General features: G+C 37.2%; 1 protein-coding gene across 1 annotated transcript in view; it reads right to left on the bottom strand.

Moving 5' to 3' along the window:
* Positions 1-18,483, bottom strand: part of LOC106873892 (adenosine deaminase 2) — a 57,360-nt gene that overhangs the window by 24,109 nt on the left and 14,768 nt on the right. Inside the window, exons 3-6 of the mRNA XM_089355359.1 lie at positions 18,188-18,257; positions 14,014-14,224; positions 8,530-8,657; positions 1,706-1,890 (exon numbers count right to left, since the gene is read on the bottom strand). Coding sequence (XP_089211485.1) covers positions 1,706-1,890; positions 8,530-8,657; positions 14,014-14,224; positions 18,188-18,257 — 594 coding nt within the window. The remainder of the gene's footprint in view (positions 1-1,705; positions 1,891-8,529; positions 8,658-14,013; positions 14,225-18,187; positions 18,258-18,483) is intronic.

The raw sequence follows: 18,483 nt of genomic DNA, 5'->3' as shown, positions 1-18,483 counted from the left end.
ACATATATACATCCATATACCTTTGTATAATAATATGTATAATATATGACATACATATATGTATAAAGTTTATAAGCTGGAAAAACTATAATCTCTCATCAAGGTAAATATTGAACTAGGAAGGATACCCCAGATTGTTTCAATATACCCATGGGCGCGCAAGACTCCGCTGAAGTCACCGACTTAGTTGGAATTTACCTTTTACACTTACTCAAAGAAGAGTTCCCTGAATTGGAAGGTAGTCTTTACCGAGACGACGCACTATTTTTAGTTAGAAATACCTCCAGCAGAAAACTTGTGCTATGCAAAAAAGATTGCACAACTTCTTCAAAAACCAAGGACTAGCCATTGAAAAAGATTACAACTCAGTGAACTTCTTAGACGTTAACTTTAACCTTAATACATCATCTTATCAACCTTACCATAAACCTAACAACAATATCATATACATACATGCACAAAGTAACCATCCTTATGATATTATAAAAAAATCTAACCTCTAACATAGAAAGTAGAATTAACTTATCATCCAATGAGGAAATTTTTTACAAGCACCAAAACTACTATAATCTAGCACTTAAGAAGGTATGTTACAAATATCGATTTAAGTACAACAAAAACAATAACACCTATTCTAATTATTCCAGTAATTATCTAGATAAGCACAATACCGACCATATTACTGAACCCACATCAACTGGTAAATTAGAAAACCCCGACACACAATTAAATTCTCTCAGTAATAATCATCAGCAATACATTAGCAACAGATACAAATCCTACAACAACAATAAACATCATAATAATAAACTCTATAAATATGAGCACAATAACCGTAATCTCACTAATAGAATGAATAACACAAATTTTACCAACCCACAAATCACCAAATACACTGTTAATAATGTAATTAACCCCAAGGATACGGACAATAAATGCCGAAAACAAATAGCTATAGATAGAAATAATAACATGAAATCTACACACTTAAAAAATCAAATTTATCCAACTACATCTCATCCTTCTAATAATTCACATAACTGCATAAATCATATTAAAAAAATTAGGAATATTATAGTGCTATACATATATGTGTATATACATAAATAGAAACATTCTTGCATCCAGATTTTCTAACCCATACCAACACGGGAATCAAGCATTGGACAAGGATGATGATGATGATGATAAGTCCAGACAATTTTTTGAAAAATAACTTTTACTAACCAACTTGTCATCTTATCAAGCGGTGTGGAGAGGACAAATACAAGCATAAAGACACACATACATAATACATACATACATACAAACATACATGCAAATTTACATATATACATGCATATATTTAAGGGGAGAGGGTAAGTCGATTCCATCAACCACAGAGCTCAACTGGCACTTATATTATCGACCCCAAAAGAATAAAGGCAAAGTCGACCTCATCGGAAATTTGAACTCAGAACGCATAGACGGACGAAATGCCGCTAAGTATTTCTTTCGGCGTGTTAACGATTCTGCCAGCACGCCGTCTTCATGTCAGCATATATTAATGTCAAAAAAATTCCACATCTTATAAAACCCTTAAAAAATAAATGATTTTTGAAAATTTGTTTTTGCTTTTCAATCTTGTGAATTCTAATAAATTTACAGAACTTTCAAATACGCTCCTCAACTAAATTAGGGAGGAAACGACAAACTTATTACTTACTTGTTTCTCCGGCATGAAAGAAGAATGGGATTTTTTTGTTTTTCAGTATACTCATTAAACTCCGCAGAGTTTTCCCTTTATCTTCTTGACCCACTAAATCAAAACCAGCAAAATGTTCTGGGTACTTTTGGCTGACTTCTATCGCGTCGTTTAACCTCTTCAAGATAACCGGGTTTGGTGCATTTCTAAGTGTGAAATATACAATATAAATAGAAAGAAAACATTGATTTAAGCAAATTTCAGTCAACGTTTTAGCTTGTAATTATGTCTTGTTCAGAATTCATACAAATTTCCTATCTATTTATCTGTCTGTCTGCTTGTCTGACTGCCTGCCTGTCTGCCTGCCTTACTGTCTGTACACACACCACATACAATATAATTTTTGTAGAAATACATAATTCCATTGAGCCATGGATATTACATTTTTTAATCAGCAACAAAAGTGAGCATAACATACAACCAGCCCTCATGTTCATGAACATAAATATAGCTTAGAGGGAGAGGGAGAGAGAGAGTGAGAGAGAGGGAGAGTGTGTGAGAGAGAGAGTGAGAGAGTGAGTGAGAGAGAGAAAGAGAGAAAGAGAAAGAGAGAGAGAGAGAGAGTGAGAGAGAGAGAGAGAGAAAGAGAGAGAGAGAGAGAGAGAGAGAGAGAGAGAGAGAGAGAGAGAGAGAGAGAGAGAGAGAGAAAGAAAGTGTGAAAGAGAAACAGAAATACTTGGAGTCAGTGGCGGCTCGTGTATTGGAACTGCGGAACTGCAGCACCCGCTACTGCCTCTCGATATTATCGATAACATTCAATATAATGAGTCCTGTTTTCTTTAATTCTTTCTTTATACTTGTACATTATATAATCTTTAAGCTTAATATCAGTAGCCATCCCTAAGTTTATGAAAAAAGATACAAAAATCCTTGTATAAAACTGTGCGCTTCACTTTTCGAGGGACGCGGTGTTTGGCTGTTGTGCGCATGCTCACATGTCCGAGATAGAAATCTTCACACTAGGGAGTGAACGACAGTTCCGGATGAAAGGTAGTGTTTCTTTTTGACTCCGCGTGTGTTGTGCTTAAAAACGTGTATATATTCTTGAATGTGATAAAGAGTAAAATTAGATTATTATCCTGCTTCCAGCTTCAGTGTTGCTGCCAGGATGTGAAAAATAGAACACATCCCCACTTATTTTGTGATTTAGGGGGGATTTTTGAAAAACAAGGGGGAATTCACGGCGGTGTTCAGTGAACAAATTAAACACACTACTCTGCAATGGCTAAAACGCGAACCAATCAAGTTTATGCATAAATTTTCTTTTTATGTTTGTTTCCTTTTACACAATATTAAAACAACGGCTAAAAATTTTCTGAAGCAGCACCCCAACTAATTTTATCTACGAGCTTACCATTGCTTGGAGTTATGCTGAACATCTACAAAACGTTCACAACACACATCGAAGACCGAAAAGAAATGAATGACATGCACACATGAAACAATCAGAAATAGAGAGGACAGAGAAGAATGGACAATATGTCCAGAGTATCACATTGCATCTCATAAGATTAAGTACTGCAAGCTGCAGTGTGCAGTATGGTCCTCTGTAAAGCAGGTATCTAGTATAATCGGAAAGATAGATCAACGAATTGCATTTTGTTGCTTGAGCAGCGATCAGTGAGACGTAAGACTGCTTGGTAGTGGCTGACCTGGAACCACAAATCAACTGGTACTTATTTTATTGATTCAAGAAGGATAACAGGCGAAGTTGGCCAGAATCAGATGGGAACTTAAAGCTTGAAGAGCCGCAACTAAATACCTCAAAACAATGTGTCCGATGCTCTACCGATTATGCTACCCATCACTGTTTTAAAATATAGATTTTTTTTTGTTAAATTATTATTCAGTTATTTCCATCCATGAACAGTGACAGGTTTTTGTTGCTACTGATGGTGTTGCTTAGCTCTAGCTTAGTTTTGATCGAACATGTCTGTCACGAATGAGTATTCCAGATATGACCATCCCATCTTTCTTTTCCAGTCACAAAGTATTTAAGAAGACATTCACCAATATGTCCTTCAATTTTTAAGACAGTAGGGTGTGATTTCACGTAGATTTCACTGTTGTTTTTAACAGGTCGGGTGACCACACAGAGCTTCCTTGTTAGCTTCACACCCCGCCCCTACTGTCTCCCACATGGCTATGATCAATAAACACCAAAATATTTAACTGAAGTCTGTTCTCAGAGCCTCATTTCACCAACAGGAGGCGCAGTGGCCCAGTGATTAGGGCAGTGGGCTCGCGGTCATAGGATCGCGGTTTCGATTCCCAGACCGGGCGTTGTGAGTGTTTATTGAGCGAAAACACCTAAAGCTCCACGAGGCTCCGGCAGGGGATGGTGGCGAACCCTGCTGTACTCTTTCACCACAACTTTCTCTCAATCTTCCTTCCTGTTTCTGTAGTGCCTGTAATTCAAAGGATCAGCATTGTCACACTGTGTCACGCTGAATATCCCGAGAACTACGTTAAGGGTACACGTGTCTGTGGAGTGCTCAGCCACTTGCACATTAATTTCACGAGCTGGCTGTTCCGTTGATCGGATCAACTGGAACCCTCGACGTCGTAAGCGACGAAGTGCCAAAAAAAAAAAAAAAAAATCACCAACAATTGTTTCGCTAAGTTGTCATGAATAACTTACATTATGTTTTATGAGACAGTTAAAATGTTTAGTGCGTAGAAATATTCTCGTGAGAATATTCTAAGTTTGTCGAATGAAAAAAAAAAAGCATAAAATTATCTGAGGATGACTATAGATTTTCTTTTGTTATAGACGAACATGCTTTTGCCATTAAGTGACATATCTACAACGATAAATTACCTGTGTTGGGCGGTTCCCAAAAGATAGCCTGATGACAAACCCCTGATAATAAATTTACACCTGCAAGAGACACTTCATCACGTAACAAATCAATAGGAAGTAAGCCATCATTTTTCATGGCAATATAGTGTATTGTAAAAAAATAGTCCTATTTGTTGTTTGTCACGACTTGAGGTTTGTCATGAACCCTAGGAAGCATAAGGTCGGGATTTTGTGACTGAAATAATCACCCGGGACGCCGGTCGGTCTATGTTGATAAGGAAATAAAAATGTCACTCAATAGTAGATGTTTGTTCAATAATACCAAAAGAAAATTAGTCATTGTAAAGTAATTTCAACATTCTTTATATTTTTCATTCATGAAGTAGGTATTCTCATGAGAATGAAATAAATTCACGTACAAACGTTTTAACTGAATCTTTCCATCTCTAGGGAGAAAAGGTGTGTTATTAGCCCCAGAAGTATGGACACAGAACATAGAGCGGAAGTGAAACAATGGTGTAAAGTGAGATGTACGAGATGTGAACCGCATAGAGCGGCCATTTTATATACGCGTGTTTGACGTAGGCCAGGGGTCGGCAAACGTTTCCTGTCCTATTGACCTCTTCAGGGAATCTTTGATTATTTTATCGATCTGCATGAAATAAGTTTCTAAAATATAATTAAAAAGTATAATTTCTAAAAAATATCTTGATTTGAAAACAATAATTCCCTCGCTCTTTTGTGCAATTCCGGTTTTTTTAAGAAGAAATATTTAAAGAAATTAAATGAAAACACTTATCCAAATTGATAAAGAACAATAAAAATTTAGTCATATTATATTGATATAATTGGAATATTTAATGTGAAATGTGTTTGGTGAATATTAGCTATTGTATCAATATTTGGTTGAAAGTTAATGAGTTTTAGCCTTAAATGAAGGCGCTCTTCCAGGTTCAGTTAACTAATAATTCAGTCTCCTTAGCGCTCGAAATCGTTTCATGTATTTAATGACCCAGGGGTCAATATTGACTTTGCAGAATTCTGACATAGACGAAAGGATGATACATTTAAGTTTCGGGGCGGGCCATTGGGCTCCGAAACTCACAACCCGGTCAAAACTCACTCTACGTCACAGGAGACAAAACTAAATATTCTACCCCGCTCCCACTCTGATATTTTATAGATTAGCTTTTCTATATTCTGGCGAAATAACAATTTCCTTCTACTTAAGTTCTCAATATTTCCATTGCTTAAGGCGGCGAGCTGGCAGAATTGTTAGCACGCCAAGAAAAATGCTTAGCTGAGTTCAAATTCCGCCGCGGTCCACTTAGCCCTTCATCCCTTTCGGGATCGATAAAATAAGTACCAGATGGATACTGGGGTCGATGTAATCGACTTAACCCTTACCCGAAATTGCTGGCCTTGTGCCAACATTTGAAACCAATATTTCCATTGCTTCAATTTATTGTGTTGGCTAAAATGTCCGTTCGATTTTTGTTGACATTAAACTTCACGTACTCAAATACGTAGCTAACTTCAGTCTGCCCCTTACACATGCGCACTCGGTAGATACTTGACACTTCAACATAGTTCGACGCGAACTTGCGATGAGACAGGTTGCATTTTGTTTGTTTGGCATCATTCAGAAAATTGAGTGCCAAAATGAACATTATTGACACTTCATACTTTTTAAGGCAAGAAAGTGGGCAGAAACCTGCAAGAAGACATGAGTTGCGTACAGAGAGAATGTTGTTACAGCACGTGTGCAAGAAGTGGTTCTCAAAATTTCGACCGGGAGATTTTTCGGTTCAAGATGCACCTCAATCTGGCCAACTGAGATTAACAGCAGCACAACCACTGTTATATGACCAGGATGATCATAGATATCCTCCGAATATTCAAGTCAAGTGTTCACCTCAGCTCGATATTTTGGTCCCACATTAACTGAATGAGGCTAACCTCGTCCAAAGTATTTCTCGCTGCAGTTCGCTACAGAAACGGGAAGAAAACAATTCTTTTTTGAGAGAATAGTGACAGGGTGAAAATGGATTGTCTATGACAATGTGAAGCGCAAATGACCATGGGGAAGCGTGGCGAATCATCACAAACAACCACCTAAGCAGGACTTCACACGAAGGAGGTTATGCTTGCACTTTGTTGGGGCTGGAAGGGTACTGTTTCTTACGAGCTTCTTCCCACAGACAGGACCATTAATTCGGATGTGTACTGTGACTAGCAGGACAAATTAAATGCAACGAACCACCCGAAGCGTCCAGCATTTACTAAACGTAAAGCCATTGTATTTTTTAAAACGACAATGCGAGATCGCACACTTATTTTGTAGATGCGGTAAAAGTTAATGCGGCTTGGCTTGGAAATTTTGCCGCACCTTCTATATTTACTCAATTTTGCACCTTCAGATTCCCACCTGTTTCAGTCTCTTCAAAATTTATTCTTTGGACAGACACCTTCAACTCTGAAGATGATGTAAAAAATACTCCTGGAAGAATGTTTTGCTAGTTAAGACAAGAAATTTTCCGAAGGAGGAATAAAAGATCTTCCCACAAGATGACAGAAACCACTGGATAGAAACGGTAATTATATCACTGCTTGAATAAAACACCTTGTGCTTAAAACGCGTCTAACTGTCGCTTAAAAAAAAAGCGAACTCAATGACTCAATATGTATTAGTCATAGCTCTTTGTAACAATTGTCAAGCTTCAGTAGACATTTCCTATATATATATATATATATATATATATATATATATATATATATATATAAAATATATATATCTATATATATCTATATATACAAATAGGTCGGGCAAACCAAAGCCTTGTGAGTGGATTTGGTAGAGGGAAGCTGAAAGAAGCCTGTCGTACATATATGCGTGTGTGTGTGTCTGTTTGTCCCCACAACATTGCTTGACAACCGATGCTGGTGTGTTTATGTCTCCGTAACTTATCGGTTTGGCAAAAGAGACGGATAGACTAAGTACTAGGCTCACAAAGAATAAATCCTGGGGTTGATTTGCTCGACTGAAGGCGGTGCTCCAGCATGGCTGCAGTCAAATAACTGAAACAAGTAAAAGAATAGCAGAAAAAAGAATGTATATATACACACACATACACGCATACAGACACATATGTATATATATATATATATATATATATATATATATATATATATATATATATGTGTGTGTGTGTGTGTGTGTGTGTGTGTGTGTGTGTGTGTGTGTGTGTGAGTATATATATATATATATATATATATATATATATATATATATATATATATATATATATATATATAGGCGCAGGAGTCGCTGTGTGGTAAGTAGTTTGCTTACCAGCCACATGGTTCCGGGTTCAGTCCTACTGCGTGGCATCTTGAGCAAGTGTCTTCTACTATAGCCTCGGGTCGACCAAAGCCTTGTGAGTGGATTTGGTAGACGGAAACTGAAAGAAGCCCGTCGTATATATGTATATATATATATATATATATGTGTGTGTGTTTGTGTGTCTGTGTTTGTCCCCCTAGCATTGCTTGACAACTGATGCTGGTGTGTTTATGTCTCCGTCACTTAGCGGTTCGGCAAAAGAGACCGATAGAATAAGTACTAGGCTTACAAAGAATAAGTCCCGGGGTCGATTTGCTCGACTAAAGGTGGTGCTCCAGCATGGCCGCAGTCAAATGACTGAAACAAGAAAAAGAATAAAAGAATATACACACATCTATCTACCCCTCTCTCTCTCTCTCTCTCTCTCTCTCTGTCTCTCTCTTTCTCTCTCTCTCTCTGTCTCTCTCTCTGTCTCTCTCTCTCTGTCTCTCTCTCTCGCAATATGTGTGTGTGTGTGTGTGTATAAGGCCTGAGTTACAGCAGTCACAGCAGGCTTTGAGATGTGACCGATAACAATTTGCACAACATTTCAAATTGAATTTAAATGGACGTAATTTTTGGTTTCCTTTTTCTTTTTACCTGTGGCAAGTGACGATTACTCGAACAGTACAATTTCTACACTCTTCCTTTTTGAACAAATTAATTGCACCAACCAATTGTTCTGCTACGATTTGGGCACTGGACTGATTCCCATCAAGTTGGTAGATCTAGCAGTTACAGAAATACAAAATGAGTCAATATTTACATTGATGAAACAAGCGTTATATAACACACACACTCTCTCTCTCTCTCTCTCTCTCTCTCTCTCTCTCTCTCTCTCTCTCTCTCTCTCTCTCTCTCCCTCCCTCCCTCTCTCTCTCACTTTCTCTCTCACTTTCTCTCTCACTTTCTCACACATATAACCTCACTCTTTGTCTAAACGTATGTATATTAGTACATAAGTGCATACATACAAAGATGCATGCATGCATATGAATGTGTATGTATGTATGTATGTATGTATGCATGCACGCATGCATGTATTTGTGTGTGTGTGTGTGTATGTGTGCATCTGTGTGTGCGTGTGTGTGTGTGTGTGCGTGTGTGTATGTGTGTGTGTTAGGGTGTCCGGAAAGTCAGTGCATATTTTGCATCTTTCCCGAAAAATAAGGTTTGACACAGTTTTCAACATCTTTGTTTCTGAAGCTTCTGCTACGCATAAGATACCATAGTGATCGAAACAAATTATAGTTCGAAAGTGCTAAAGTCAGTGACTATGGGAAATGCGGAAGATCTTCCACATCTTAACGGTCTCATCTTTCTTGGGTTCGTTTTGTACGATGAGGCCTTGCGCTGTCTTGCTGGAGAACAACTTCTGTTTACCAAACATGGACATTTTCGATGTAATGCTTCATTTAGACTAGTGTTTCTCGACCAGGGTGTGGAGGCACAATGGCCCAGTGGATAGGGCAGCGGACTCGCGGTCATAGGATCGCGGTTTCGATTCCCAGACCGGGCGTTGTGAGTGTTTATTGAGTGAAAACACCTAAAGCTCCACGAGGCTCCGGCAGGGGATGGTGGCGAACCCTGCTGTACTCTTTCACCACAGCTTTCTCTCACTCTTACTTCCTGTTTCTGTTGTGCCTGTAATTCAAAGGGTAAGCCTTGTCACACTGTGTCACGCTGAATATCCCCGAGAACTACGTTAAGGGTACACGTGTCTGTGGAGTGCTCAGCCACTTGCACGTTAATTTCACGAGCAGGCTGTTCCGTTGATCGGATCAACTGGAACCCTCGACGTCGTAAGCGACCGAGTGCCAACAAACATTCTCGACCAGGGTGCTTATGACCCTTGGGAGTCCATATAAGATTTTTTGGTGGGGCCACACTAGTAAAAAAATAGGTTGGTGATCCACAGTAATATTTTAAGTGTCCATGCAAAGTTTTGATTTAAATGTATCTATTGTAAGAAACAGCTAGGTTTATTTCTCTAACGTTTTACCTATGCAAGTTAATGCGTGAATAACAAAATGGGGATTCTGAAAGAAGTCTCAATAAAACTAGTTAAACATCGAATAGCTATGGTTGTCCACCAGAACAAAATAGTAATCAGTGGGGTTTATAGATAAAAAAAATGCTTGGAAACCACTGATTTAGACTATCAATTTACAGGCAATAAGCTCTCATAGTAATGATCTTTCTTAATTTCAGTAACACAAAATGAACAACATTTCATGTACTATTTGATGCATAGCATCGTGTTTTGCAGATGAAGTCTTAGTTTTGGTGTTTGCACTGGTTTCTCATTTACTGATAATCGTTGATTCTTTTGTCTTGTTCTGTTGACATGCTATATCTATTTTTCATCGCCGGTTACAAATAATACAGAAAATATTATTTCCTGTTCAAGAAACGATGCAGATGGTAGAACGTTGAGTATACGAGAAAGCCAAATCCTCTCTTTGTACACTTTCCAATTCTTGTGAGACGTTCGTGGACAGTTGAACTTAATGCATTCAGTTTATGCACCAAATCTCTCATGCTTTGACAAAGATCTGATTCAACTGTTTCTCTCAAAGCGTAATTTCCGTTGTTGATCAGAAAAATCATAGCTGTCATTTTGAACTTTTTGAACTCATAAACAATACTAACAAGCCTTCTCTGCTTCAATATATTACGCCGTAAATGTTTTTCATTGCCAGTGTAACAATTCTAATCGTTCGAAATTCATATGGTAAACAAAGGCGAATATGTTGCTCTTTAATATCATCTTTATCTTTCAAGGGATTAAGCATTACTATACTTTATAATAAACATTACTGGATAGAAAAGTTGATAAACTGGAACTAGATGCCTAGTTGTCGTTTTCTATCATTTAAGCGTCGTCATCCCTTAGTTAGCTGACAAATTTATTGCAGTGAAATACATAATTACCTCCCGAATAGCCATTTATTTTACACACACACACACACACACACACACACACACACATATATATATGTATACATATGTATATATCTATATAGCTGGAGCATTTGTATGTGTGCGTGAATGCGTGCGCGCGCACGTGTGTATGAGTGTGTAAGAGAGATAATTTGTGTTAAACGAAGTAAAACGCTCTCGTCCAAATTGTTACCCGCAGAATATTCAGGTTTATATGATAACTTCCAAAGTTTCAAACGCTATAAACTGTCCATATTGATATTAAATACAAACCATGAGTAATTGTTAAATTTATAGAACGTAAAATATTATCATACGTAAAGAATAAAAGGTTTAGAATGGTACAATAATGCACTATAGAACAAAAAATGGACTATATACCTGTTGTAATTACAATTCCTTCTTCAAATCTTCTTAGCTGGAGTCTCTGCTATAAGAGACTCCAGCTAAGAAGATCTGAAGAAGGAATTGCAATTCCGAAATATCATCGGACTATAGATAACCAAATTACAACAGGTATATAATCCATTTTTTGTTCTATAGTGCATTGTTGTACCATTCTAAACCTTTTATTCTTTACAAACAATACACAATGCTTCAAGCGAACTACAATACTCTATTATCATACGTGCTTATATATGTTAAATGGATAGGTAATTTTTTTTCTCAACTCCGGTCTTACGTCACACAGAATCATAGACAGACTGAAAAGTGGTCGACATGTTGTATATGGGTCTATGAAAGTTTTCAATTGCAGTATCAGTTGTAATGTAAAAGAGAGAAAAAAAACATTATTTAAAAAAACATTGGCGCAGGCGTGGCTTTATTGGTGCAGGGGTGGCTTTATAAGCACAGGCGTAGCTTTATAGACGCATGTGTGATATTATAGGCGCATTCATGGCTTTAAAAGTGCATAGGTGGCTTTATAAGCACAGGCGTAGCTTTATAGACGCATGTGTGATATTATAGGCGCATTCATGGCTTTAAAAGTGCATAGGTGGCTTTATAAGCACAGGCGTAGCTTTATAGACGCATGTGTGATATTATAGGCGCATTCATGGCTTTAAAAGTGCATAGGTGGCTTTATAAGCACAGGCATAGCTTTATAGACGCATGTGTGATATTATAGGCGCATTCATGGCTTTAAAAGTGCATAGGTGGCTTTATAAGCACAGGCGTAGCTTTATAGACGCATGTGTGATATTATAGGCGCATTCATGGCTTTAAAAGTGCATAGGTGGCTTTATAAGCGCATGTATAGGTATGTGGTTAAGGAGCTTGCTTTCCAACCATGATGTCTTAGATTCAGTGATACTGCGTAGTACCTTAGGTAAGTAAGCGTCTTCCACTATAGCCGCAAGTCGATTAAGTCCTTGTGAGCGGATATAGGAGACTGAAACTGAAAGAAGCCTGTTGCATATATATATATAAGGACTAAAAATAAGACTAGTCAAAAGAACGGTTGAACCTAATGTAGGTTCAATGACTATCTAGTAATAACACGAGTCCTCAGAAATTTCGGGTTGGTGTTCGGCGTGCTGGAAGACCACTGGGAGTGAGGCACTCATGAGCTTTTGTTAAAGCATGTCTCTTGGAGAAGGTCACTCTGATATAAAACCGGGAATGTATATGAATGGTATTTGATATTTCTGGGATCATGACGCTTCAAAATTCCTGAGCCTGACTCAAGTTGGCACTAGATATCTTGTCCTAACTTGTCTCTGGATCATGTCAGTAGGGTAGAAAGGGCTGTGAGATGTTGTGAAAGCCTTATTTAACCTAAAATTTTAGGTTGCACAATCGCCAGCGAGGTCGAGTAGGAGGGCGCTACAGGGAGCACATAAGTCGCGGGCGCGAGCCCGGGTGAATTTGACCACGGGTGCAATACGTTTATGCACTGGCATTGCTGACATTTTGCTTGGGTAATGGTCAGTGGTGGTTTTTCTCGGCCACGAGTGGATAGGCATCATCATAAATGTGTATGTGTTTGTGCTTGTACCCCACCACCGCTTCACGGCTGGTGTTAGTTTATTCACGCAATTTAGTAGTTCGGCAAAAGGGGCCGATGGAATAAGTATCAGGCTTAAAAATTAAGCACAGAGATTAATTTGTTCGACTAAACCCTTCAAGGCGGTGCCCCAGTATGGATGCAGTCTCATGTCTGAAACAAGTTACAGATAAAAGTAAGAGTATAGGTGTATGAAGTTACAGTGGAGAATCATCTAAAATGGCATTTCTTTAATGTTTTCTGTAAACTATTAAAGCCATTTCTTCATGATCTTACTATTAGAAGTTCAGGGGATGGCTCATAAGCAATCAGATAGTTAGAGTGTTTTAGAAGCCTTTGCTACCTTTACTTTAAGTCCACCGTTTTTCACATGACTAAGCGAAATACTAAGCTTTCTTTAAAAATTCTTTCCTGCCTGTGTTTTCGCATAAATCACAAACCTTCAGTAGTTTTCATTGAATTAGAATCACACAAGCATCACACAAACTTCATCCACCTATTTGTTTCCCGTTCGTTCAACGGTGAGAATTAAATGAGTCGGTGAATAAAGTGTAAGACAATAAGCCTATGGATTTTTGATCAAATCAACATTTGTTCAGTTGTGTGCATGAGTAATATACTTAATTTTGCACATCTCCGTTCATGACTGAGTCGCTGCGATGTAATACTGAATCCTCTGAGTGTACCTTGTGTGTGTGTGTGTGTGTGTGTGTGTGTGTGTGTGTGTGTGTGTGTGCGCGCTTGCGTGCGTGCGTGTGTGTATGTGTGCGTGTGTGCGTGTGTGCGTGTGTGCCTGTGTGCGTGTGTGTGTGTGTGTGTATGTGTGAATGTGTATATGTATGTATGTGCATGCGTGTGTGCGTGTGTGCGTGTGTGTATGCGTGTATGTGTGTGAGGTGTAGTGCTACGTTCTATCTAGGGAAAGAGATTTGTCTGTCATCTGCTTAACTTCATGAAATGGAATTAAGTTCTTGAGACTCTCCGGGATTTCCGGGAGTTTTTTTTTTGGCGGGGGGAGGGGGGGGGGTTAAATAAGGGCTAAAACTCATCACTTCTGTTCAGACAGCCGAAGAAAAGAAATATAAAATTCACTGGTTTATAGAAAACAAAAGGAAATAGAATCATGTACTTACCGATGACAAAGACATGCGTATTTCAAAGTGTTGGATATTGTCTTTAAATAGTTCAATTAAACCCTGATGAATGTACTTTGAGAATACAGGTTTATAACGAATCAGATTACGCGTAAGCATAAAATATTGTTCAAAGGTATTCCATATATCATTTTGATCTGATTCGACTGAGCTAAGTTTACTGCTGTTAAATGTAATTGCGTTGACCAACCTTCGGAGAGAACAAAAGCAAAAATAAAAAGTCTTCAAGTTTGTTAGAAATAATCGAACATAAAGATTGGTTTTATTATTTGTGAAAAGAAATACATAACTAATTCTTCACACAAACTTACAACACAAGCATGCGCTCACACTCTTACAACACAAGCATGCGCTCACACTCTTACAACACAAGCATGCGCTCACACTCTTACAACACAAGCATGCGCTCACACTCTTACAACACAAGCATGCGCTCACACTCTTACAACACAAGCATGCGCTCACACTCTTACAACACAAGCATGCGCTCACACTCTTACAACACAAGCATGCGCTCACTCACACATAAACTCATACTCGCGCACGCAATCACCCCAGCGCATCCTTGAGGTTGGTCCTCCCTCACCATATACCAAATTCAGAATAAGTCAGTACTCGAGTTCTTTCTATCCACAAACAGATGGTGGGCGTTTCGTGGCGGCGAACGGCGTTTTACGCACGTCTGTAACAAAAAAGTAGCCCCACTTCAGTGGAGCTCATCACACAAAAGGTGTAGCAGAGGCAAGAGTAGTCAGGAATCATTGGCCGCCTGTACTTCATTCTCCGTTGCTGCAGTGTGAAAGAGGTGAAGTGTTAGACATCTTTGAAAGCGAAGAAAGAGTAACAGAATGCCAGCTTTACATACTCGCATATAGGCATATTATCCTAACACTCAGAAAGAAGTCACCAACTCACTGTCCATATACATCTGAAATTTCCAGAGATGATAATATTAATAGCTACAAAACTGATCAGTCCATTATAGAACATGTATCTCTTTACATTAGAGAAAACCCAGGAGTGGTTTTTGTTTCTCAAAGAAGTGTAACATCGTATTAGGGTCTTTTGCAATTTTAAACAAAAGATCAGAATTAGTAAATTCCTGCAGACATATCGATTGATATTTATTGGAGAATTTGCAAATGCTAACTGGCTAAAATAGTATATTTCCTACCACAAAGAGTGTAATTCTCTGAAAATGGTGGCACATTAAAACAACAACAACAACAACAACAACAAATCCTTCAGTAGTTCATCAACACTAAAACTGCACTAACACCAGTCACTTGTATTGATTTTATGTTTTACATATGAGATACAAAAGACATGAAACTATCAAATATTTTAAAATGTGAATGGTAAGTATATCACGTGTTCTACATTTAAATACCGAGTGGAGAATACTTTGACATAAAGATTATTTTGGTAACTAGTCAAAACTCAATGACTAATCATAATTCGCCTGTATATTGTCATGCTACTTCGCTTCTTCAATCGTTTGAATTATCGGCAACAGGAGAATCAGAGAAACGATGCAAGAAACTTCAGTTTCTAGTAAAATTTGAAAGTATATTGTATATATTAGGTATTTTTCTTATTTTTCTTCTTTGACAAACATGATCGTTCACTAATTCATCTCTCTCTCTCTCTCTCTCTCTCTCTCTCTCTCTCTCTCTCTCTCTCTCTCTCTCTCTCTTTCTCTCTCTGTATGTATGTAGATGTATATATACGCACGTGCACACATCTAAAAAGCATACGTACATATACATATGTGAATAAACATATTTATACAGACACACACGCATGCACGCACGCACGCACACACGCACACAGACACACACACACACACACACACACCCACCCACACACACACACACACACACATACACACACACACACACACACACACACACACACACATATATATATTATACATACATATAAGCAATATTTAACTGTTACATTTATATGTATAATACATTTGTGTATATGCGCATGTGTATAGCGTATATATGGTAGACTCTCCCATCGTATGAGTGTTCAGCATTTTGCCGAACGATCTGCACGAATGATCGTTTATAGTGATCAAATGTATGTGCCATACATTAGCTTACTCCCTCCATCAAATCGACGTTGTTTGAACAGGTACACGGTCTGCCACGCGTCAGGTGTCGAAGTGATCACAGAACAACGTGATATAAAGTATCTTGCTCAAGAACACAACGCACCAGCCAGTCTAGGAATCAGGAATGCAACTCCCTAACCACTAGGCCATATATATATATATATATATATATATATATATATGTATGTGTGTGTGTGTGTGTGTGTGTGTGTGTGTGTGTGTGTGTGTGTGTGTAAATAATAAGGAGAAAAAGGAGAGGTAATTAATAAAATTATTTATTAATTATAAAATATGACAAATCTCTGACAGCTGTTTCGATTCAGAAATCTTAAGATTTATAAAATTAAAATCATTCTAAGATGAATCTCTTCAGAAGTAGTAAAGATATACTGATTAGAAATACATGTTGAGATAAAGGCTATAAAACCGTTAACTAACCATTGTTTATTAATTACCTCTCCATTTTCTCCTTATTCTTTAAATATATAAATATATGAACCACGGTTTATATGGTTACCTTATAGTTGAACTTTCTATAGATTGGTAACTAACCAGTATTTTCATTGGATTTATGATCCCTTAATGAGGTTTATTACCTTTACTTGATTAAATATATATATATATATATATATATATATATATATATATATATATATATATATATATATATATATATATATATATATATATGAGAATTCACAAAAAAACAACAGATGAAGATAGGTGGTGTAAACAACAAATGGATGTATTAGCTCGGGAATAGAGAAAGTCTTTAACGTTTCGAGCCTACGCTCTTCAACAGAAAGGAACACAGAAAGAAACAAGGAGAGAAAAAAATATATGTGTAGTGGTCAACGATACAGGGGGAGTCAAAAGTAGCGCCCAATTCCTGTTTTAGGGTTGATATGCATGGCTTCCCAACTGGGGATACTTTTCACTCTTAATTCTTGTTTTACGGGTCGGGCTATCAAAGTATATGAACGACGTGATACATGATCTAGATTTAGTAACTTTCAAAGCTGTCAGTAATAACCTGAGAAATAACAAAGAAAGGCATAACTTCCTAGAAACTGGGTACTACTTTTGACTTAGCCTGTATATATATGTATATATATATATATATATATATATATATATATATATATATATATATATATATATATATATATATATATATATATAATTAATAACATGGTACATGATGCAGGTTTAGTAGCTTTCAATGCAAAACAACAAAGAAAAGCATGACTTCTCAGAAACTCAGAAACTGGGCGTTGCTTGTGACTAAGCCTATATATATATATATATATATATATATATATATATATATATATGAAAGAAGGTTTGAAAATGCACTTATTTTAAAGATATTTATTTACTTAACCGGTTTCACTTTTTTAGAAAAAGATTATCAAAAGTCTTTGAGAATAATAAAAAATGTTAAAAAACAGTTTGAATATTAAAATGCATATATACATTCTTTGATGATAATAAGAGGAATATATTTAAAGTATAAAGCTTTGTATGAACTTTGTAGTGTTACATACTGATTATCACATATTCTCTGATAATAAGATGAAAATGTTTAAAACAGTGTAAGTATGAAAATACATATATGGAAAAATACATATACATATTCTTTGATAATCGCAAAAATGAGGAGAAACTGACCTGGCTTTTTTTCTCTCTTGTGTGTATATATATATGCATGTATGTATTATGCATGTATGTATTAGGCATGCATGTATGTATGTATGTATGTATGTATGTATGTAGGTGTGTATATATGTGTGTATGTGCGTGGTTGTGTGTGGGCGCGTGGGTGTGCGTGTATTTGTTCGGCGTTGGGTGGCACAATCCCGTAGTAGAATATCGTTTGTTTTGGTTATGTCTCTTTCATCCTAAAAAATTCAATAAACTAAACAAACTAGTTATGATATCATCGATTAAATTCGTATAAGGTAGTGTCCCAGTATATCGACATCAGTGTTGTAATTGAATTCTGTAAATCAAAATAAATCTACTTACATCTCATCAAAAGCAATCACACCTTCGGTATGATACTTTCTAGCGTGACAGACACGTTCCCAGGCACAACCTAAGATATAAAACAGGAAATTAATGTTGCTTTCATGTTTATCATGTTCTAGAGGGCATTGATAATATGTAAGTGTAAACAAATCTGTCACCGCCACTTTCTCCATCACTGTCATTGACGCCTATTTCCATTTCGCTTTGGAACCATGTTGCTGAACCTTCGAGGGAACCTCTACGTGGTCATTTCATTTGCTAGAAGTACCAACCAAATTTTCTCTCAAATGGCT

This window comes from Octopus bimaculoides, chromosome 7, assembly GCF_046866305.1.
Source record: "Octopus bimaculoides isolate indiv1 chromosome 7, ASM4686630v1, whole genome shotgun sequence".
Taxonomy (NCBI): domain Eukaryota; kingdom Metazoa; phylum Mollusca; class Cephalopoda; order Octopoda; family Octopodidae; genus Octopus; species Octopus bimaculoides.
This window is presented reverse-complemented; position numbering and strand designations above follow the sequence as displayed.